This window comes from Mycteria americana, chromosome 8 (assembly GCF_035582795.1).
Source record: "Mycteria americana isolate JAX WOST 10 ecotype Jacksonville Zoo and Gardens chromosome 8, USCA_MyAme_1.0, whole genome shotgun sequence".
NCBI lineage: Eukaryota > Metazoa > Chordata > Aves > Ciconiiformes > Ciconiidae > Mycteria > Mycteria americana.
In genome coordinates, this window is record NC_134372.1 from 3,522,233 (window position 1) to 3,546,106 (window position 23,874).

The following is a 23,874-nucleotide window of genomic DNA, read 5'->3' on the forward strand; positions in this document are numbered from 1 at the left end:
GAAGGTTACTCAGGAAGTGCATGGCAGAAACAAGGGCCGAAACCAAATATTCCTATGGAGTCCCACTGTGGGATTATTCCCCCACTTTAAGGTAAACTTTTTTTCTACATTTTATCTCTGCAGACAGTGGTGTGAAGTACATTTTTTATTTATTCATGCGGGAAGAGAAGTGAGTTTGTTTCTTTCTTCCCTTCCACAAAGCTGTTATTCTGCTGAAAAGCAGATTTAAGCAGTGCTCCGTGGCAAGAGTTTAAGGGTTACTTTAAACTGGGACACAAAACTACTACTTTCTGACATCATTTCATGGTGTGTTCAGGAAAGTATTCAAGCGTGACATTGTACCATTAGGTGTAATACAGCCGTTGCAGAGGCACTGATTACTGCAATGAGAACTCATTTTCTTTAACGCTATACGCGGCAAGGAATGAATAAAAACCCAGGCCAGAAACATCGCTGTAAAAAGGTAGGCTATGTACAAGAATGAAAAAAGCATCCAAAGACACCTTTTGGGGAGTTAGGGGAAGAAAACCCGCTGCATCAAGTGGGGTCGGGGGGCTGCTGAGCACCTCTGAAATTAAGATCTGTATTTCCCCTTTCTTTGGGAGGTTTCTCATGCCACAGTCCCATCTGCATCTTATTCAGGGATGGAGGCAGTTTCCAGCCAGATCCGTGCCCTGATCTGACTCAATACTCCGAGGCAGAAACGCTAGCACTAGGAGCAAGGTGCAAGCATCCTTTTCAGATGGTCCTTTTTAAAGTGACAAGCAAAAACCCCTCTGCACCTTGACCTGCTCATGTGCTGTCCCTCCAAATATGCCTTTAGGTGACCCCTTTCCATGATTAACTTCATACAAGGTCTGTTGATCCTGGACCTAATTACCTGCTTTGGTAAATTACCTGCTTTGGTAAATTTAGAGCATGCCTGTGACAAATTAACCCAGCTCAGCTGGTGCTCACCAAGTCAATCCTCCGACCAGCTCCTCTGTCTCATCCGCAGCCAGACCCCCAAAATAAATGAGAATTTGCAATGCTGTGCAAAGCAGTGCCTAGATAGCTCTGGAAATTTTGGGCTGGTCTCCGTCTCCAGGCCTCCTCCGAGGCACAAGAACGGTAATGCTCTTTTATCTCCAAAGGGTATCACAAGGATATATTAATAAGACTCTTCGAATGGGCTCCTGTTTCTTAAATAGGCTCTTCTGGCATCATGCATTCGCATGCGTTAAGTAAACGAGAACCTATCATGGACAGCTCTGTATACAGCCAAGCTCCTCAGGGGCTCAAGTGCCCAGTGAGCTGAAAATAAAGGAATTATTTTCATATTTGATCACATAAATGTCACTGGATATATTTGCAAGAACCCACACAAATCTTTCTGTAGGTATATGGAGTCATATTTGACAATGAGTTTTCAAGATATACTCTAGCGAGGCGTTTATAAGACCTCTCATTAGAAGTAAAACAATTTATGACTTCTTCCACTCCCTGGCATTTTATCGCATGCTCCTGCTACTGCAGCCTCACTTGATTTGTGACAGGATGGTACATGGCATACAAAATATTAATGGAAAAAACACAGGACTCCATCCCTTTGGTGATTTGGTGCAATGATGATCATGAAATTTGCTATTGAGCCAGTAAAACAGCTTAAGATGTATGCATCCTACTGGTAACCAGAACTGTCTTTAAAATTATTTAAATCTCTGTTCTGGCAGTACACTTCCCACTCCTCTTATTTCATCTCAACAGCTCCTTTCCTTTGCCTGTGTCATTTGCTTAAGTAGGTTTTTGTTTCTCATTTTTGCAACAAACTTCTTGTAATACCATATACTTTTTCTTAACGTCTTTGTCTTGCTCAAAGCCTTACCAAATGAATTAGATTGCAAAGAGTTATTACACTGGAAGCTGTAAGTACTAAGCAGCACAACAACAGTGCACACAATGCACACAGTGATGTTAATTATTCACCAGTTCCCAGTTTGATTACATTTCGGGTGGTGATGACAATCAGGGGCTTAATAGCTGCATAAAACATTGTGTTATGTTCTACAGTGTCTAGAATAAATCATCCTTGAAAAAGTTATCTCTTAGAAATAAAACATACCATTTGGCCATTTATTAAGATTACGGTAAGATGAGTGATGAAAGTTCTACGGAAGTATTTATTTTTAATGATGCCCTACCTTTGAAGAAACAGTCCTTGCTGTGGATAATGTAGATTTTCTTCCTCTGCAGACAGGAGGCTCGATGCAGTTGACAGTGATTTTCATAAAATTTGCCATCAGATCCACACACAGGCATGTAGCTGGACTTGCAATCTTCTACGCATCTGCACTCGGGCTGATTGGTGTCCTTGTTCACGACACACTTGCTCCCCCGGCCGCAGTACTTCTTCTCACACAACGCGTGCAGGCCATCCTGCCCATAAAGCACTGGGAAAAGCAGAAGCAGTCAGTGAGAGCAGTATTTGCCTAACGGACCATACTCGTCTGACGTAGCAGCACAACAATTACAGGAGCAGGAGATACAAGGTTTCCGAGGGAAAAAGCATCTCCCTTTGAACAGCAGCACAACTGCAGCTTGGAGAATGCCTTCACATCTGTGCTCCCAGACCTCCAGCTCTCACTCACCAAAACATTAACCGTGTGCTGAAAGGGCTTTACTGAAAAGCGATGGACACGGAGACATTTGTTCTTTTAGCCCTTTGCAAAACTAGAACCTAGAATAAAATCCGGTGAGAGTATTTCAGTGCTCAAAGTTTGGCCAGGAGTTACATTCAGAAAGCAATTCTGAAAACCTATGCTCCTCCAGCCACAAAAACCCATGAGGAGCTTCATTTGGGGCAGCAAAACGCCCTAACTGCTGGCACTTCAGCTTCTGTACCAGTGTCCGCATTCAGAGTCTAACTTCCACCCCGGGAGCCAGAAGCAGAACATCCCCAAGGCTAAAATTCACACGGGTTTCAATGAAAGCTCAGACAGACAATTGCTGAGAGCTTTTGAAAAAATAACCCCCAAGAAAGACTTATCACTGAAGCCAAGGGAACATTACGGGAAGATGCTTTTGCGCTGTAAAAGTGACCATCAGTATTTATCCCTACACTCTGAATTAACGACAGATAATGAAAAATAACTTTCTACTACTTTTAAGAATGCGTTGGATATAATGTTCTGAACATTACTGTACTATCTGCTGTTTGATACTATTAAAAGGCTAAGGAAGTTGCCCTTGTGCTGTAACATCTTCTGCTTCTGAAGTTTCCTCGCTTAAAGGCTTACAACAGAACATTATTATAATTCATACAGGACAGGGTACTTCCAAACAAGCCACTACTCAGAGCAATAATTAGCATTATACTCAATGAAGAGAGTTTCAGGAAATTAGATTATTCTATGCTAATTGGAGTACACAAAGTCGAGAATTACAAAGGCATGCTGCAAAAGGCATAATTAAAGCAGGAATAAACATTTCGTAGCGCACAGCCTGCTGCCAGCCTTGCGCGGCCTTCCAACAGCAGCAGCCTCCGGCTGCAGCCACGCCAGTGACTCAGCCTGGACCAGCAAGGCAGTTTTGAAGCAAATCCCTGTTGACTGCGTTTACCACACGTAGGTTTGGCTCTCGGTAAGGTTTCGGTATGCGCTAGCTTTCAGAGGAAGCTCAAGCGGAAGCGCGGCTCCAGACGTGCTCCAGCATCCAACAGGATGAATCCTGCAGCGACTACAGCACCACAACATCCTCCAAAATGCACCCAAGGCTCTGCCCTTCACAGATTTTTTCAAGTAGCAGAACTGTTCAGCCCAGGAGAGCAGACTGAATCTCATCCAAAGACTCCCTCATCACACCTTCTGGAGATGAGAGGAGCATCAGCACTAGCTACCTCCATCTATTGATCCCTTTTTATCACGCTAAATTCCTTGCTAACATCAACATAGCCCCTGCCTGCCCAGCATTTTATGCCAATATGAAATGCCCCAGTACTGAAGCTACATTTCATCTACTAGTGATCAAGGGGTTAAAGCGTGTGCACAAAGAGAAGCAAAAGTTTCCACAAAACCCCATTTTTCTTGGTCCCTGTTAAGCCTTTGTTTTTATCACTGTAAATCAGAAAGGGAAAAAAAATCTGTTATTGGAGGATTAACTATTTGACTCAATAACTCATTAAAATTCCTCCAACTTGGCAAGCTAAGAAATATTGACTTTTCCTGACTTGTAATAAACTAGAAGGTCAAAGCATCTCTGAGCAGTGCAAAAAGTACAGTCCCTGGAAGGAGTATCTGAATATTCTTTATTTAGTTTACTAATTGTTCCAGAGTTTCTGCAAAACGTCCTCAGGAATGCAAATTTTGTGAGCCCCAGGAGACATCACTGCCAAGGCTATCTGCATTTATGGTGCCTGCTGTAGATCAGAGCAGGACAAAGGATCAGGGCTTGAGGAAGCTCTTCTCAAGCATTCTCCTCCTCTTCCTCCTCCTCTTGGTGGCAGGACCTGCACCTCTACAGGCACTTGGCTCATCCATCGCAACGTGCCTCAAAAGACACGTCATTTGGAGCCTGTTGCTGATGCTAAAGATATTTAAAAAAAAATTTAAAACAAACAAACAAAAAAAATCAAGATTCAGGAGCTATTATTGTCTATAAAATGTAATTCAGATACAACTACAGCAAAGCCCTTCCTGTGCTGTCCTGATCACTAAAAATTGATCTCTCAGAGCTGGCACCAGCCACGGACTGCACCACGCATCTCGCTGAAGGTTATTTCTGCCTCTTCATTCGCGGTGGGCTGCTCTGATTTAATGCATCAGGTCACATCTGGGCAGGCCACAGCCGCACCCTGCCCCGACAGCTACTGCGGGCACTGGCAGCAGCAAAAACCCCCGTGAAGCCTCAAGTATTTTTGGTATTTTGATTTTTTAATGTAAACTTAGCATTACTGAAGACAAAATGTTATTCCTATTGCAATGAAAATTTTAAGTTTTTTAATGATACATCAAATATTTGGTTAAGCACCAGCTTATAAAAAAAGACAAAATTCCGTGGCTTTTCTATGTCCATCCCGGTTACTATGGAGAAACCACAGAAAGCCTGTCTACTTTTATGCCTCATTCGTTTTGTTCACAGTTTGGTTTATTCTGTGTTCCCATATGGAGAATTCCTGTTTAAACACACCCAAGTTGGGTAATGGGGTAGGCAGGATACCCCGCAAACAGCCAGAAAGGCAAGATTCACGTATTCAGGAATCCTGATGTGCTTCTACTAGTCCAAGTCCTCTGAAATCTGTGTGTCTGCAAGCCGAGTGTTAGCATGGGCTGTCTTTGCCATCTGATAATGTTGATAGCAGCTCTTTAATTCAATTACTATTTGCATAATCCTTTGAAGAACTAAAGCTCCCCACTCAACACACTCAGTAGAGACAGACCCTCCGCCCGGGAAGGACAGTAACATGGATGCAAAACAGAAGAGAGCCAGTGAAAATCAAGAGGAAAGAAGGCATTTGACTGCAAAAGTACTGTTGTCTTTATCCAGGTAATTAATTAACGCAGAGCAGCACCACAGAAAGGTACTTCCCTCGACTGCATGGAGGTGCCTGCTCCAGCTGATCCCATGGGTAGCACCCGAGCCAGGAAGGACACCGGCGTTTAGCTCAGCGGCATGAAATGTGCCTGCCGTCGCTATTTTTTTGTCACGTTATTAAAAGTGACTGAATTCCCCACTCTTACAAGGATTATTAAAAACAGAAACAGGAAAGGTAATCAAGTGAAACTACCAACTAGCTGCCCACAGTATTTACAAGCCCCACTGTACTGCACGGAAAAAGGCATAATTTATTTAATTTATTAGACGCAAAGAAAGTCATTTACTTAGGTTAAAAATTGATCATCTTGCAAAACAAGCCACTTTTCAACACTAATTAAGATTAGCCAACATGGCCAGAGTCTGAGTTGTTGTATTGTATTAAAGCCAGCAGGATGGAGAGAGGAAGCCCATTCGCATACACCCATGAAAACACTTGACTTCTCAAATTGGTTTCTGGCTGCCCCGAAGAAATTTGGAATTCCAGTGGAAAAAAATAACAAAAGCTTGGTGCAGGCAGTAAAATAACTGAGTTCAGGAATTTCATAAGGCTGTTTAGCAGGCTGCCTTCATCTCAAAGCAAGACTTTAATACGAAAATGAAGATGTTATTGCCACATCGGAGAATATGCGTCCTCTGGCTGCTCATTAATTCATAAAGACAGAGACCTCACCTACCTTTTACACGCCACTAAATATGCTACAGATCAGACTAAGGCCCACAGACAATTTTTTTACTCACAAATACAACCCTATTCCTTACTTCAGCAAAAAGAGTTCAAGGGAAGGTTGGGTTCACGACAAGCACTGACTTCAATTAAGACCAACCAGACAAACCCATCACACACACAGCAAAACCAAAACCGAACAGCTCTATCATCATATCGCTACTCATAAAAAGTTGCTTATACACTGCAGAAATGTAAATTACTACATTTGCATGTAAAAAGCCAGTTTGCCTTCAAGTAACAGTGAGCTCCTGCAGGCAGCTGGACATCCAGTTTTATTGCTGAAGGAAAACGTCCAGACATTCCATCAGGACTGGAGCCAAAACTGGAAACTTTAATTATTGGGCGCCGGAGACTGGAAGCTTCTACCCCAAGTCCTTCAAAGGCAATGCTGCACCTTGCAAATGTAACAACGTAAAAATAAAATCAAACCCTCTACAACATGATAAAAATGTTCAGTCTCTAAACTTAGTTTGTTACTTCCGTTCGGTAAACCGGTGAGGTAACAGGTCATGAGCTATTCCTCCAGCACCCTGACATCAGTTTTCCAACATTTTTCCTTTCCCACATTAAATAATCTTCTATGGTCTAAAACGTCACACCTGTAAGCACTATTTACTGCTGAAAAATACACGTTGCCAGTACATGCAGATATAGATACACACAAGGCGTACACACATAGGTGTATGTGTTCAAGTATGTATTTACATACATCTATTCACATACACAGATATATATGTATATAAGACACGTGTATAAGACCACCTAGGCACTTCCCCTACACTTGACTTGCCACAAGTTCACTTTTGCTGATGATAGGAAGTCAGATGCTGCAGCACAGTGCCTTAAACCTTCCATCCCAGCATATATTCAATATACATCTTGAATAACTCATGGTTGGAAGTAACAAAAGTTCAGGTGCGTGACTACTGCACCTGGCTTCTGTTCAGTTAGCAAACATGTGTGCTACATACGTTTTTACTATCGCAATAAAATAAGAAAGGGAACATAAAGCAAGAATTTCATAATAATCTGCTCCAGGAGTTTCTCAGTTTTTCATTGCATGCCTGTTATGAAAGTGGAGAGGCAGAAAAGCCATGGTAAATCACCCGGAATAGGGGCATGGCAACAGTGCATTCATTATCTTTGTTACTAGCCTTTGGTGCTATAATTTGTTTATTTTTATAAAGCAAAACCGGTGACTTATCCTGGAGAATAATACAGAAAATGAGATGTGCTTCAAGCATACATTTTGCTACGGATGCAAACTATTTTCTTTTAAGGTCCAGGAGATAACTCTGTGTGTGTGTGTGTGCATCTTTGAGCAGGACGGAGAGGGACACATCAGCCTCGGAAGGGAAGGACCAAAAAAAAAAAAGTCACTTTTACTAATTTAGATGCTCTACACAAAACAAAAGACAGGATGACGTGGAAAGCCTCCTCAGAACATAAACTAGCAAACCTTCCCAGATGGCCATGTTATTTCAGGAGGACTCTTGCAGAGTTTAAAAAAAAAAAAAACAAAACAGGAACACCAAAAGGAAAGGAAAATCTACTCTGGAAAGGAGTATTGCAACAAATAGTTACACCGACGACACCAACGTCAAGGGAGCTGCTTAATCTGTGTCCACAGTTTAACATCAAATACAAACAAATTGGCATTGCTCAACCAAAGTTCAGTAACAACGTGCAGTTATTCTGCAAATAACACCAAGGAAGCACTCAAAAAATCACAGGAACATTTTCTATATCAATTTTTACATCTGAAAACGGGGATTAATGTTACTTTCTATACCTGTCTGGACTACAAAATCCATTAGAGGTGATACCATGAAAAGGCATTTGAAAATTTCAAGTAACTATGCTATTCCTAGTGTAATTAGCCTAATTTTTGTCCCGTTTGAAATCCATTTAACCGTTATGAGATCAAAAGCTTCATTAAATATTATTTTTGGATGGTATCATGGTTTACGAGGGTACTAACATGAAAAAAAGAGGCAACAGACAAGTACAAATCAAAAGATCCCAACTATGTAAAGCATATATGCAGATTACTGAGAAAGAAATACCAGCCAATATACGAGACCATATATATTTAGAGCCTCGCCATGAAACTCTACCATGCACAATTTGCTTGATTTTTCTCTTCTTGGAGGAGCTACTAAAGAGGCAATTCATAAAATTGCTCTTTATTAAATGTTTAGATAAAGTCATCTATGATAGGTACTGCATATTGAAGGCAATTTTATTACGTTACCACTGTGCGGCAAGTGTAGATATAGACTTAAATCTGCTGGACTGCTGTGCCGTGCAGCTCCTGTTGGCACCAAACCTCACCCTGTGTTCGCAAGCTGTCTAGCAGGTCCCTACAACCAGCCAGCCAAGAAATCTCTCAACAGTAGTCTATGACAAATATATTGCCTGCATTGATCAGAAGGATTTAATTTAATGTTTCCTTGGGCACCCGTATTTACCATGTTGCGAGCAACCCAGTGAAGCTGGGTAGCAGCGTGCGTGTAGGCACGTGCACGTGTGCGCACACGCACGTGTGTATTTTACTTGATTGTGTATTTAATTATCTCAGTATTGCACAGTCCAAAGAATACAGAAACTTTCCATTATTGGATCTGGAGGGAACAGATCGCATTAATGCTTTGGTTTCTTTGGTAAAACTCCGTATCAGAAGAATATAGTCTTCTGAAGGAAGGCAATGAAATTCCCATAGGTCACTGCTCAAAATCAGTCTTGTTGCCTTTAATCTTGCTCATCAATCTTCTGCCTGCCCCATTCCTTCACTCTTACTCTCAGGACCAGCCTTACTCCTCTCCTTGTTTTCAGTGGTCTTTTATCCTTTGACCAGCACAGCAAGCCCTAGCACTCTACGGGCTACTATGAAAGACATGAGAAATCAATAATGCGGTGCCATGCATCTTTCTGCTATTCCTTCAATGAAGTTCTTGTGGCAGAGACTACGAGGAGGTTAGAATCCAATAATAAAATAACTATAGATAACTTGCCTGTTTTCCTGGCTATTTCTCCAATCACATTATCAGAGGAAATGCTGGAAGCAAGCTGAACAGTCTAGATCTTGCCAGCTATCTGCATTATTAACCTTTAAATCTGTCCATGCGTGTCGTCTTTTGCTCTCTCCCCTTTCCCCCCAGCCACACCACCCGGGGCTTCGCCCGAGGGTTGCCTGCCCTGCATCTCACCTCCCCTGGCTCCTCCGCCCTCCGGGGCCACAACTCGCCGTGAGCCCAGAGTCCTCCACACGGTGCTACCCCCAAACCTCCTTGGCACAAGGCAGCAGCCTCTCCCTTCCACCTATTTGTCAACATCTGACTCCAAAACTTCAACAATTTTACCCTTGCTTTGACCATTTCTACTTGGAGGAGGGTGAAATCCATAAACCAAGCGTACCGGGCTGTGCTGCAGTGGCAGGGGGACACGCATGGCCATCGCTTATCACGCCTATGGAAAAGCACAGGACATCTTGCAATATCAGCAATGGCTCGAGAACAAAAGATGCCAAGTTTCCATCTGAGGGGTATTCTACAGTCCCACAGAAATATCTTTTTTTTTTTTTTTGACGCATTGCTTTGCAATAAGACCATTTATCAGAAAATAATTGCATTTGTTTATTGTATGCCTATTTTCCCCTTACATACACACAAACCAAATGTTTTTTCAGAGTGACTAGAAAGATGTTTTCAGTTTCCTATTTATTTTCTCATTCAGTGCATCAGTTTATAAGGCTCATTGAGGAAAAAGAACAGAAACAGAAAGCCAGCTCATCATCATGTTTGTCTCAAAAAAAGAACATTATTCTGATTATTTTTGGTCGGAAGAGGAATAGATAACGAGCTTTTATAATTAATATCCATTCAGCTTCCTTATTACATTATTCTTGAATTCTGCTCTTAGTTAAAAAAAAATAAAATACATCAGCTGACTTGCACCAAACCGTACAAGTGCCACTGCACGAGGTTTCAACGTGATTGATTAGAGAGACCTCAGTTTGCGTCATCGCAGCGATGCCTGTGTCAGCACTTCCATTAGCGTTTCCTTTTAAGAGGAGCACGTTGCACGTTTGAACCTTACAAATGAAGCCGCATCCATGAAAAACATTTTTCAAGCTATGTTAAAAGCACAGCCCAAAAATGTAAAAGAGGTGGAAACGCCAGACTTTCACCTGTTTCCCTTGCTGCTAGAACAGGATGGAGGCTGGCACTGGGTTCAACCCAAATATACAGTAATTAAATACCAGGTCGTCCAGTAACTTCCATATTCCAGCTGGTTATTAGCGTTACTTGGAAACACTTTGTGGCTTGGAGGAACAGACTTCGTTCCGCTCCACCATCAGAAGCATTTAACTGTGTGAACAATAAGGGACAAATACTCAAAATGTGAATCCACGGCAGAGCCGCCTCTCTGAGCCCCTCCACCCATCACACCTCCTCCCACAGCCAGAAAGAAAATTCTCAAACCAGCCACTTTTCTTTACCAAAGGAAAGCTTTTACCCTCAAAAGGAAGCGAGCATGAGCCTGCAAATCCACCTCCAGGGACGACTCAGTTTGGTCTGTTAAGACAATAAATCTACGGGGTCTTTTACTGTCCCTTCCTCCCAACTAGATTAATTTTCAAGGATAAAAGTTTCCAGGGGAAATCTATCAATACTTGCATACATGTACAACTTGCAACACTTTTGTCATTTACTACTATGCATAAACAAAGGCAGACAGCTGTGTGAAAATTGGGGACTGGCTTCATTTTGTGAGTCTATTGCTGAGCACTCATGTTTTTCTGTAAAAGTTGCCATTTGCTGGAAATAAATGGAAAGAAAAGGAAAAAAAAGTATTAAAGCTATTTAGTTGTAACGGGGTTTGTATTAGTGCAGGTGTTTTGTATTTGGGCTTTTTTTACTTCTGGGTGAAGCGTAATGCATGTTTGACTCATGGCTCCTTTACTTGATGGAAGAGGCAGCCCCAGCAGCAGGATTAGTGGCATTCCTGCATCACATCTAAATCAGCATAAAACTTCCCGCTGGAAACTGTTGAGGTTGCACAGTGTCTTTTCACATTTTTTTTTTTCCTAAGACATTTCATTTATGTTTTCCCGACTAGACGCCTTAGAGCCTCATAGATTACAAGCGTAGGAACGTTACCATATAACAGAAGTGTGAGGCAGGAGCCAAACAGGTCCATTATGGGGAGAATTACAATCACGCAACTACTGAACGAGGATGTATTACATCTGCGTTGGGACACAGAGGAAAGGACGTTTTTATAAATCAGTTCTGAGCCGTTCTTCAGAAAGGGAAACAACTGGTGGAGGGACCTTCTTACTGACTCCATGCAACCAAGTTGTTTGCTTGTCTGCATGCATCCCCTCTTTTCATTCTTAATGAATCATTTAATTTCAGTCTATGAGAAAATCGCAGCATGCAAATGGTCTAAGGAGACAAAAGCCATGGAAGGAGCCTGCAGCGATGGATAAGCAGCAGCTTGGCTGCTGCCCTTGCACCGCCTCCAACCCCTTCTTCTCCATTGCTGGTTCAGCTTTGCAAAGAAAAATAACATAGGGAAAAGGTGAAGCCCTGGGGAATATCAGTATGAAGAGTGGTTGGCCAGTACAGTGTAACAGAAAGATTTCCCAGCTGTTGTCTACAACCCCGCTGTGGTCTCCAAGAGCATCACAGGTGACCTGCAGATCACCCATAGGACACGGCAGGATATTCTGCATTTTTCATAAGTAAGGCTTTACTTGAAGTTTGACCTGGGCATGTGCTGGAGCCACTGATGTGATGAGTGATTTCCTTCTAGGCAAAGGGAGAAAAAACATTTTGGCGTACCGCATCCATGGTGACCCCCACCCTTAGGAAAACCTTTTCTGCTGAAAAGGCTTCAGAAAAACTCCAGAGAAGGTCAGTGGGACAGCGAGGAGAAAGCAGTGAGCATCTTCCAACCACCAGCGGTGCTGGCACGAGAGAGGGGGCTGGGACAGTACATACTCCAGCCACAAACCCCACCAGGTACACCAGCCATTTTCCAGTTGAAGCTTCTTTGAAGCTGCTGGAACAATCTCATGGAAGCACTTTAAAAAGAAATCAGTACGTGTATGTGTTTATACGTTTATTTTTTTTTAAACAGAACCACCACTGCAGGAAAAGACCCAACCATTTCTGACCATGGCATGAATGAAACCCACCCCTCTCTGAATACAGAAAGTAGTGCCTCATCAGATGGAGCAGAGCACTGCTCAAACCTGCCCCCACCAAGTCTGGCTCACACACACCTGAAATTATTTTTTCCTGCTTTAAAACAAAAGAGAAACTTGAACTTCAAAGAACAGAGGCCCAGCCTCGCCCACAGCTCCTCCAAGCTAGCGGCAAGATCTTTCCTCCTCACCCTCTGTGCTGGGAGCCCTGCTGCCAAAGAACGCTGCACCAGAGAAATTCAATTTGCTGCGTGAACAGGAGCAAGGGCAGCACCGCCTCACTGCCTGCACCAAACACGATGCACGGGCGATCTGTGCGAGGCACATCTGTGGCGGTGTGCTCCCCCCCCCCCCCCCCCCGCTCCCTGCACAAGCAGTAACCATCAGTGGGAGTCATCCCGATAGCTGCATCCAGCTTATGCTGGACCTTGAGGACGAATGGCAACAAAGTAGCCAAGGGCTGCCTGAAGCAGGGATCTAAACCTCTTGCTGATATGCAAATATGACCATAAGTCAATCATCTTACTCCTTAAATAGTGGACAGCCCAGGGCCCTTTGAGCTCTGCTGCACGGCAGCGGGCTGCACGCCAGGATCTCCCCTTGGGCAGGGACAGCTCTCAAGGTTACTCCTCGAGGTTGAGAGATTCCTTGCCGCAACAGATCCTCGGTAAGTGACTAATAGCATGCTAAACTTTGAAATCTTAGCTAAGTGGTATAAAGGATTGATTGCGCATATATATATATAATCCTTTAGACATAAACCGTTGACCAAGTCTGGGACTAGGACTGGATCCAGCCGCACCTAGACTCCTCTCTGAGAAGGAGTTTAGAAAGCAAGGGGATCCTTTTCCGAACCTCATGACTCAACGGGAGGGTCTCCCGGACAGTTTTGTCTGACCCTGTCCTCTATGCAGTAAATAATCGAGTGCACCTCGCCATCGAATCTTGTTAAAACACTGTCGCATTGAACTTTGTTAACTCCCTATTCTGTATCAATAAACTATATTTTTTACTTTTCTCTAACGAGTGAAGTGCACGCTCACTTCATCCGCGACAACATCGCTGTCAGCGTGTCCGGGACTGCGTCCCACCTCAGGAGGGACGGGAAGGAGAGGGGGGGTACAGGCAAAGAGCCAGTGCTTCGCAGAGCCAGCAGCCACTGCAACTTGTGCCAAATGCTTCATTACTTGAAAACCTGCCCAGCTTTTTGAGCCCAAAGGGAAGCTTTCAGAACTAGCCGGTTGCTAGAAAGAGGCAAACTCAAAAAAAAAAAAAAAAAAAACCAGGACTGCCTTTAAAATTAGTAAGAACAGGATGCATTGTTAAAATATTATTTTTATATGCATCCTGCAACGCTTCTCAGATCAGGTTCATAAAAAGTCTATGAGGAACAAAGTACGTTCGATTTAAAATAATAGCAAATCAACAAAACCAACATCTGCCAGTAGGACAGTCACAAAAGGCAAAATATACACATTTCATTGAGAGCGCAAAGAACTCTTAAATGACCACGTTACTGCCCAGCGATGGTCATCAGCTCAGCAGCTCAAAGGCTGAACAAAGTCGTGTTGGGCACGGGTTGAGGATGTTTTCAGATTGTTGCTTAAGTGAACACATGTAGGGAAAACCGGATTCAGATGCATGCGCCGCCAGGCTGAGTGAGCCAATTTTAATTGGGATGTCACTAAAGCATATATATATATTAAAAAAAAAACAACATACCCCCCCAAATTCCCCGACTACAGATGCGCCCTAGCAACTCCCCATCCTCTAGAACAAGAGACCACAGTGCCTTCAAGCTTTAATTCAGCGCTGGTCAGCGTGAGTGAGCAGTAAATGCTTCGTGAGCTTGAAGCCAGCCTGAAACATTGCCACAGCACAACACCAATCAATAACCATTTGCATTCCCCTTTCCCATCTCTGTTATCTTTAATGAAGTTTTTTCCAAGACTAAGAAATAAGGAGAAACACTGTTTTCTAAGCAATCGCATGCAGTTCTTCTGTGCCTTATGCTAATTTTGCAATTCTCCACTGGTTTAATTTTCTATTTGTTGTCTAACTCCAGGACACGGTTATACTCCAGCAGTCCCGTATTTTGTGGGCACACCATTTTGTTTCACTGCTTGCTCCACCTGGGGCCAGCCTTAACGCACAGAAACCTTCACCTCATACAGGACACCACCCTGACATTTTTGGTCACTGTCAGCAAACGCATGCCAGACCTAAGAGCCTGTAGTTAATACCAAGCCTTTCAAGGCTCTGTCCTCAGGGCACCTCTATTTCTCACCCCCTTCCTGAGGATTCGACTTTCTCATCAATAAAGGATATTACCCCCACTGTGATTGAAGATTTATCTCTTTCTTAAGACAGTTTGACTAACAATCCTGCTCCTGAATATCAGATTTCAAGATCTCTTCCTATTCCTGAGGGTAAATAACCCCAGTACACCTCCACCCTCCTTTGCCAGTCCTGCCGCATCACCCCAACCTGCACCAAGAGGTCGGAAGTATATGCATCAACATCTTAAGCTCCTAAATTAAACAAAAGACATCTTTTTTAATCCCCACTTACCCTCCAGCAGTTACTTCTCCCCGTGCTGCTTATACAAAGGAGGACAGAAGAATTAACGCCATTTCTACTGCATTACAAACCTTTTACTCCCTCCGTATTTGCTCTGTGCCGAAGGAAGCATTTTAACATGCATTTACCTGATGGAAGAGTTATAGGCTATTGAAAGGATAGTGCAGTAAAATGAAAAACCTACTAAAAAGCTATTTTGAAAGTGAAAAGCCTTTAAACTACACATACTGTTAAAATGGGCTCAGAGGGTATCAGTGCAGAAATGGAACATTAGCACTGAAACACTAACATTAGCTGCTTTTTTTTTTTATTCTGAGGAGTAGGAACATCACCAGTTTCTCAGGTTGAGACTCATGACGTAAAAAGAAAAATCCAGAAGAGGGGAAAATAGATAAAAATCAGTAACAAATTAAGAGTTTCTGCAGTGGGTGTATTTTTATTTCAAAAACAATCTGAATTTTCTTGATTTGCACAGCTGGGCATCTGGTTTGGGAAATTGCTCAGCGGGGCAGAGTCCTGTACAAGGCAGAGCCTGCAGCCACCCACAAGGAGCTTTATCTCCTCGCATGGCATCGGTGCTGGTCCGCAGCCAGGCAGAGGGTCCATCTAGGACTTACCTTGCTGCTACACAAAGACAGCAGCTTGCACCGAGGGTGCGGGAGCACTCCTCATTCATTCACGCCAGGAGAGCGTGTGGAGAGCTGAATCTGAAAGGGTAGCTATAAAATGAGAGTACACGTATTCACTGCCTTCCCATTGAAAGTGCTCTGTACAAGGTATAAAAACAAGCAACAACTGATAAAATCAACAAAACATTGTTTCCCTTCGAATACAAAGGCACCAAATGAAAACAAGAGGGTCACATTTAATAGCAGAAGAGGAAAAGCTTGGGATAAAAAGCAGGAATAAGCCGCAATCATCAGTCATCAACATTAGCGTATATTAGGCAAAAGCAGCATTATGGGGCTTTTTAGTCTTTTAAGAAAGGGAATGGAATAAAATAACACATTTCAGTGCAGGGCACGTTTCACATGTTAAGCTAATCCACATGGATGCGGCACAACTACACAAATGGAGGAGTACGAGGGGGGCACAGACACCCATGCGGCCACGGCGGTGGTTACATCTGGACGTAGGTTAGATGAGTGCCATGAAAGCCCCAGAAAACCAGTGCCAACAGTTTAAAGCAGAAACACTAGATGCCCGGCACGGAGCATGCGGCACGAGCCAAGAACAGGTAGACAATGTATTTCAGATTGGAGGCTGAAATTAGGCTTTTCCACCAGCTTATAGTTCAAAACTATTCCCTGGTGCCTTAGAAAAACTAAGTAAAATTTAGTCATTCTAAAACTGAGGGACAATGCAAGAAAGTCCTTGGTCTGTCATCCCAGTCTCTGTCACTACAACTTGCCCCTTTGGATTAGCACACGCAGCTCTCGGGCAGCTTCGGGGCAAAGATGCAACGATGAATCAGATCAAAAGAAATGCAAGGGGGTAGCGTTTTCCCCAGTCGCTTTGGACCACTGACCAGAAAGGAAAAAAAGAAGTGAGAGTCCCTATATTGGACTCTATAGGAGTACAGTGATGTAAATAGGAACATCCCATGCTAAGGGCACAGCCCTTTCCGTATACAGACAGAGCTCAAGTGACAAATTCATCAGCAGAAACTGGTGCTGCCCCATGACAAAGCACCCAGGTTCTCCCACCCCGCAGGGTGCATGCAGGACCCACCACCACCTCCCCGTGCGTATGGAGTGCACGTACGCCTGCTGGAATATTTTGCAGCTCAGCATTTCGATACAGGAGCTGATAGCTTGCAAAGGAAACACAGGAGCAATGAGAGAGAGATGACTGGAACAGCCTGGAGAAAAGTTCACTTCCAAAAACATTTGCTTTAGAAGCAAAAACCACATTCATTCACCCCCAGCGTGGCTCCTCACATCGCGCTGTGGCTCGGAAAGGGCTGGCTGCGCCCACAGCTGCCAACAGCCCCCAGCCACGGCCGGACGATGCAGCCCTCCTCGCGCCCTCGTCTTCCCCGCACATGGCTCCGTCAGATCAACTGCAGCACAAAATGACTTCAATCCATTCGTAATGGGAGGATATATCCAGCAGGCAAAATCCAGCTGGTATTTTGTGCTCATGGTAAATAGGATTACTGGCAGCAGTGAAAAGTGAAGTCCTCTGCTGAACAACACACTGGGGATGGCAGCTGCTTTCCAGCCTTGGACTGCAAATACCATCTTGCCAAAGCTTTCTGTACTAATGGGGCCCATTTTCTCTATAGGAAAGGACAGGGCAGGCAGAGAATTCAATTTTTATGCTTCCGAGGCTCCTATTGACGCGCATGTGTTCAACCGCTCCCATTCCCATTAACACCCAGCATGGGGAGATTCAAACAACTTCATAGCTGCCACAAGCTGGGACTGTCCAATGGATAGAGCAAATGTTTTAAGAAAAAAAACCAACAAATCAGGTTTTATTTGAAAGTTTTCTGCACTAAATAATGTAGCACAGCTTTGACTTAAAAAAAAAGCACTGCTCAACAGAAATACTTGTTTCTAGCTAAAGCACAAACCAGAGCTGCCAACTCTTCCCATTCGTAATCCTCACCAATGCCAACGGGAGTTGCATTTGCAGAGCAGGTCTCCACGGGGATCCCGGAGGGTGATTTACTCACTCCAACGCAACCTGCAGGCACTAAATGGCTGCCTCCAGGTTACTCAGGTGGAAGAACATGCACAGTGCCCATTTCAGGGGAAAAAAGGTCTGAAACTGTCAGTGAAAAGAAATCCCTCTGCTCCCACCGTGAAATGGAGTGAATGGCCAGCCGGCAAGGAGGGGAGAGGGAAGGAAAAGGGAAAACGGGGAAAAAAGCAAATTGCTGTCAGCATGCGATGGCAGGAGCGAACCTGAACCGAAATCAAGTTTCCCAAAAGTTCACATTTAAAGTCGTAACTGTCTCAACAGTGCCCACTTATGTAGATAAAACACATGAAAAATTTAATATTACAAGATCTCTTCCCATATAAATGCCTCTCCATTAGAAAGAGGGCTCAGATTCCCAGGAAGAGTTTAGGGGGGGACTATTTTTCTTGTTTTGCAATGTGAAAACTCAAAGCACGTCCCTGGTCGGCAATGAAAAGGTGACCACCTGGGTCAGCAGCTCGGCATCCCCCAGCCAGCACAGGCAGCTTTGAGGGCTCAAACCCCCTTACTGGGCCCAAACCCCCCTTACTGGGCCACCCCGGCCAGAGCAACTGGGCTGCAAAAGCTGTCTGAGACTTTCTCCCGCTGGATTTGTTATGCACATTTGTGCTGGCAATTTAAATTGATTTTATACTGAAGTATTGCTGTGGGATTAGATACCATCGCGTGAGGTGCAGATGTGTTTAACACAGTTAGTAGCAAATACGTAGTTATTAAACAGGGGGGGTCGGGAGAATGAAAGACTCGTAATTCAATACTCTTGCTTAAAGCAAATATTGCATTTTGAAAGGAAAAGCAAGGATCTCGTTTCTTCCCTTCTTGTGCATCTTTCCCAGCACGACTATTTCATGCACTCAAACTAAATAAATGCCTGAATGTCTTTGAAGACATAAATTGGGATACAGAAAAGAAAGCTACTAACACCGAGCTTTGTACTGCATGGTCCAAAGGGAGTCCACAGCAGGGACAAGGCAGAATGCATTAAATCTCAATTAGATCATAGTACACAACAAAGCACAGAACATTATCATCATATTTGCTCACCCAAGGATTAAGTGGTTTCCTTTGGAGAGGTCTGCGCTTGCAAAGCGTCTTGGGGACCAAGCGGCTCTTTGTGGCGAAGAGCAGCCACCGCTCTGTACTCTTTTAATGAATCGCACCCATTAAATGCGTCTCATAACACAGCACTTTACATGTACGCGTGTAAGTGACAGACTGCAGGCTGTGAAGAGACACAGCTCAGTATTTTGGAAGTGCTTCCAGAGTATTTTTAGCTAATATATCTTAGTGGTGACTATCTGGATATGCCTGAATGTCAAAAATAGCAGTGTAGAATGAAAAATAAGAAAACAGAAAAATAAAGAAAATAAAGCTTTGATGGTATACTTAAAAAAAAAAACCCAACACATTAATAAGGTAATGCTCTAGCCATTTTTAAAGCAATGATTTAGGCAACATTATGAAGCCATTGTGTTTGTTATACAATGCTTAGTATTAATAAACCCTTATAATTACACGTGCAAACTCCTTACCCTTGGTATTACAAACACAAGCAGCGGAAGCGCACCCGACAGCCAGGCGTGCAGCGGCGTGCAGGCAGCAGCACCCAGCAGGCAGCAGCACCCAGCCTGGGGTCCTGCCGGCTTCTGCAGGCCAGCCCTGATGCACGAGCGGCTGTGGCAGCACCTCCTTCTGCAACGGGACCTGCAGGAGGATTTATGTGGCCCCTGAAAGGGTTTTTCATTCCATCCCCATCTCCTCTCAGCCAAACTAAGGTTCACTTCCACACAACTTCATAGATCTGAAAGACCTTTTCTACTAACTGCTGTGTTTTTTCCCTTAGCGATACCTGCCACGACACCCGACTGTCCTCATTTCTTCCACCCAGTCATTTCCATAGGTCTGAAGTCTGCTGTCTCCTCTCCAAGCACAACTTGCCTCTAAAAATCTTCCAGCACCGGGCATTTCAAGTGCTATCAGCAATGACAGACTTCACCCAGGCAGCCCATTGCGAATAGTTTGCACTTTCCTCCTAAAGATCAGTTAATGAAGTGCAAAACTTCAGGGCTGTTTGATTAAAGAACTAATGCTTGTGAAATCAATATGCTAGGGAGTGAAGCTTTCTTCATATTTAAACATGGGGGTAAAAAAAAAAAGCGTCTTAAATTTTATGTAGCATTCAATTGCAACAACAGGAGTGCAGACATGCTGTTTGTCAGCATCTGTAGCTGTTTTATATAATTTACAAACACCTGCTGTTAGTACACCTTAAAAACACAAATTATTCAATAAATGCTGCAGAAATTATCTTAAAAGTAGCAGTGTTTTGACTTGCTTCTGCAAAAGCGCTATCATACCTGCAACATTGCATTAATGTCCCTTAAAAGGTTTCCCCTTCTGAGGAGCAGTACGAGCAGTCAAAATCACAGCAACACCAGCAGCTTCAGCAGGGTCCCCATCAGCTCGGGAGCGTACTGCTTTAATTTGTACCAGTGAAACCTGTTCCCTACCCACACAAGAGCATTCGGTCAACTAAGTGCACGGCTTGATGAACGCTCTCCACCACCACGCATACAGGCTTGAAAACTTCAAGGCAAGCCAATCATAATATTTTCATTAAAGACATGAGCTATTATTTCTCCCCACAATGAAGCCTGAAAGACAGTCTCTAATCTCCACAACGGAGGGCTCTCTTGAAAGGGGACATCACACTGGCTTTCAAAAACCCATCTGGGACGCAGTTCACAGCTACAAACCCTTCCAGCCTCGACTGTTTTTCTGCACAAACCTGGCATCAAAGCACCCACCCTGCCCCAAAATAGCTCTGAGTTTCAGATGTTACAACTCCCTTACTGGTTAGGATACAAGCTATATGGTCACAACCCAAATTATGCTATGCATCCCCTGACTGCACACACTGAGATTATGACTGCTCAGTGCACTCAGCATACACACGGTCACAAGGGAACACTAAAAGCAAATTCTGGCCCTGTCTATCATCCATAATTCAAGAGAAATCAGGGTTAAAAAAAGTGCATGAGCAATTGACATAATTTATATGCTGCAAGTGGGAGAGTTGGCAGTCTCTCGCATCATAAAGTTTAAATAACAGTAGTTTAACACCAGATGTAACCGCAGCTGTCCTGAGCGTAATGCCATTAGCTCCATTACGGCACGGAGCAAACCCTTCCTTAGCTCAGTACCCCCACCCTTGCCCCACCAGCAACCCACTTAATGCAGGGTTTCACCAGGAATGATCAGTCAAGCACAAACTACTCGGTACTACCATCATGAAAAAGAAGAAAAAGCAAAAAAAACCAACAAAACCCCCCCACACCTTGAAAAGTGTTGTGATGCAATTGTTTGTGAAAGGTGCTACCTTTAAAATTAAAAGAGGAAAGAAAGGAAAAAAAAGTTTTAGCATCTCTTCTGAAAATACAGCCAGTCTTCTAGCAATGGCGCAAAGTTTTGGAGATGCTGTTGTGAATTTTGATCAATATGGTGACATTTACCTTTGGAGGATACACTTTCTTCCTGTTGTAAACTAACAAAAAATATTCTTCTTTCCACTGACTTTACACAAGGGATTATCAAATTAATTCAGTGTGTGTGCACGCTGAGGGGTATTAATTGATCGTTCAATCTAAACCAGCTTTTAGTCAATATTTCTTACCGAAACAAGAGAAAGCTAGAACAGCGACTGCTTCCTCCCACCCATCCTCAGGCTCATCCATAGCATAATAGATATTCAGGGAAAAACCTGAAGTCCCCAGAAATGAAGAATCCCATGAGCCCAAGAGCAGAGTCAGGCACTGGGAACAGGGCTGCCCCAAGTCCCACCTGTAAATTAGCTTTTTCAACTGATTCATTCTGTCTCATCAGTCTCTCTGCAATTAGTCAGAGGATGACCCTAAAGAGGCAGAATATAACTGATACCATCCACAAATGCAGAACTAAGTTTGGTGAACACACAACCTAGAAAGCCCAAGCCAAGCCTACAGCCTGGCCACAGCTCCTGCTCTTCAGCCAAACTCTTTTCAACAGAGGAATTTTGCAGAAACCACAGAAGAACTTGAAGACAAAGATCCCTAAAGAGAGGGAAGAAATCCCTAAAGGATTCCATCACATCATTATCAGTCTAAACACGAATTTTCCGCAGTTAATGCTGCAATACCAGATTTGCAGGGTTTTTTGCTTCCTTCATGTTGTGCTCAGCTGGCAAGTATAGCTAAGCTGTGTTAAAAAAAAAAAAAGTCAGCATCAGCACAGAGCCTGAATCTTCAGTCCAAAAGTCCTTTTCTACATCCCATGTGCAGATTCAGCACCTCCATGGTACAAAGATGATGAGACGCTTCACGATTTATTCTTGAAACGCAAAACTTGGTGAGCACATAAAAACAAGAAAGGGTATTTTTCCCCCTCTGATTCAGCTAACAAGCGCAGCTGCGAAGCAGAGCAGGTATGATGGGAGGTGGTAACACTGACACAGGTGCTCCCTCCTCTCTTTCAGAGCAGAATATGGAAGTTAAGCAGGGAAGTGAAGCCTCAGAAAGCAGTCGCCTAAAAAAAAACCCTAAAAAGCCTCAATATCTCTCTTTTTTTCCTTATTGCTCCAGAGGTGAGCACTACCACCACTTTCTAACTTCACTGCTTCCAGGGAGATGGGTCTCCATTTTATCTGCCCCATATTATCTGAGGGACCAAGGGCCCCTGAGTTATGAGTTTTTTTCCTCCCTTTTCTCCTTTTCTCTAGGTCACGATCCAACACCCTTACCTGAACTTGCAGAGCGCGTCGTCTAGACAAACCGCTCGCTCTCTCCCCCAGCTGCACCCAGGAGCACGCTCGCGCGTGGAAAATAAAAGGTGCAAGTCTGAAATATGGCAGTGAGCGTCCTTTAACACAGCCACGTGAACTGCCAGCGTAAAGCGCTTCACATGGGATTTACAACACACATTTTTCTACTACATGAGGTGGGGAAAGAAATCTGCAAAGAAGGCAGAATGTAATTTAGGTTTATTTATGATTTATCTCTTTTTTTCCAGTAGCTGGAGAAGAATTTAAATTAGGTATTTCCAGCACTTCTCTGAACACCTGAACCTCCACGCACCCATGAAGTTCAGTGAAAGCTCTGGACTGTGTTATCCCCTGACTAACAGAACACAATATATGGCATCTCTGCTGCCACCTTATACTGACATAGTGTTAAAATTAGCAGCACATCTGGAACCACCAAACATTTCAAGCAAATTAATAAGATGAGCAAATTGATAAAGTCTCCCTCTCTGAGCTAGATAGCCTATAGCTGAGTAATGAAAACACAGGAAAAAAACACCCAAAACCCCATACTCCAACCTGAGCAACCAAATGCAGGACTTCTGCAGCCTCCTTTCTGCACCAAAGGGCATCTCCGCATGAAGGCTTTAAAATATTCCTTAACTTGTTCTCTGCTGAAGGGTCCCTTCAGTTTTTCCCCAGTCATCTCCCAGCCACGTGGACAAGCAGAGTGATGAATGCCTCACTACAAATAATAAACCTAAACAAAACTAGTCATCAGGGAAGACTTATATCAGAGCAGGGTAAGCAGTAGGGTCAGAAGAGTACATCCAGCATGGGGTGATACTGCTGCAACAATCCCTGTAAGCTCTTAGAGGGCTATGGATGGTTAAGAGTTATCCAAAATCACATTCAGGAGAAAACAAAGCATCCCTGTTGCAAAAGCACTTCTTTACTGACCTGGAGGGAAAAAAGTCCTGCATTGCAAGCCAGAATTACTCCTTGAAGTACTTTGATCACACCTGGCTGTGCCCCCACCAAGCACGAGCTGGGCTCTGCCTCACCTAGCTGATGAGAGCAAACAAGCACAGCCCAGGGCACACAGCTGCTCCTCCAGCAGCTAGAAGCATCCATCACCCAACATGAACCTGCCCGAGGCTTATTTTGTTTTCCTATTTGAGGGGGAGCAAGAATGATGCCTTCCAGCACACACATCCCACTTCTATTTTCCTCTGCTGCTGTAAGGACTCCAGCATCCAGGCTGTCCCCAGCACATACCAGTGCGTGGCACCAGTGCAC

General features: G+C 43.7%; 1 protein-coding gene across 3 annotated transcripts in view; it reads right to left on the reverse strand.

Annotated features, from left to right (window-relative positions):
- FSTL4 (follistatin like 4) overlaps window positions 1-23,874 on the reverse strand; it is a 243,464-nt gene that overhangs the window by 166,091 nt on the left and 53,499 nt on the right. For all 3 annotated transcript variants that reach the window (XM_075509797.1, XM_075509798.1, XM_075509799.1), the window contains one exon: window positions 2,181-2,429. In XM_075509797.1, the coding sequence (XP_075365912.1) occupies window positions 2,181-2,429 (249 nt within the window). The remainder of the gene's footprint in view (window positions 1-2,180; window positions 2,430-23,874) is intronic.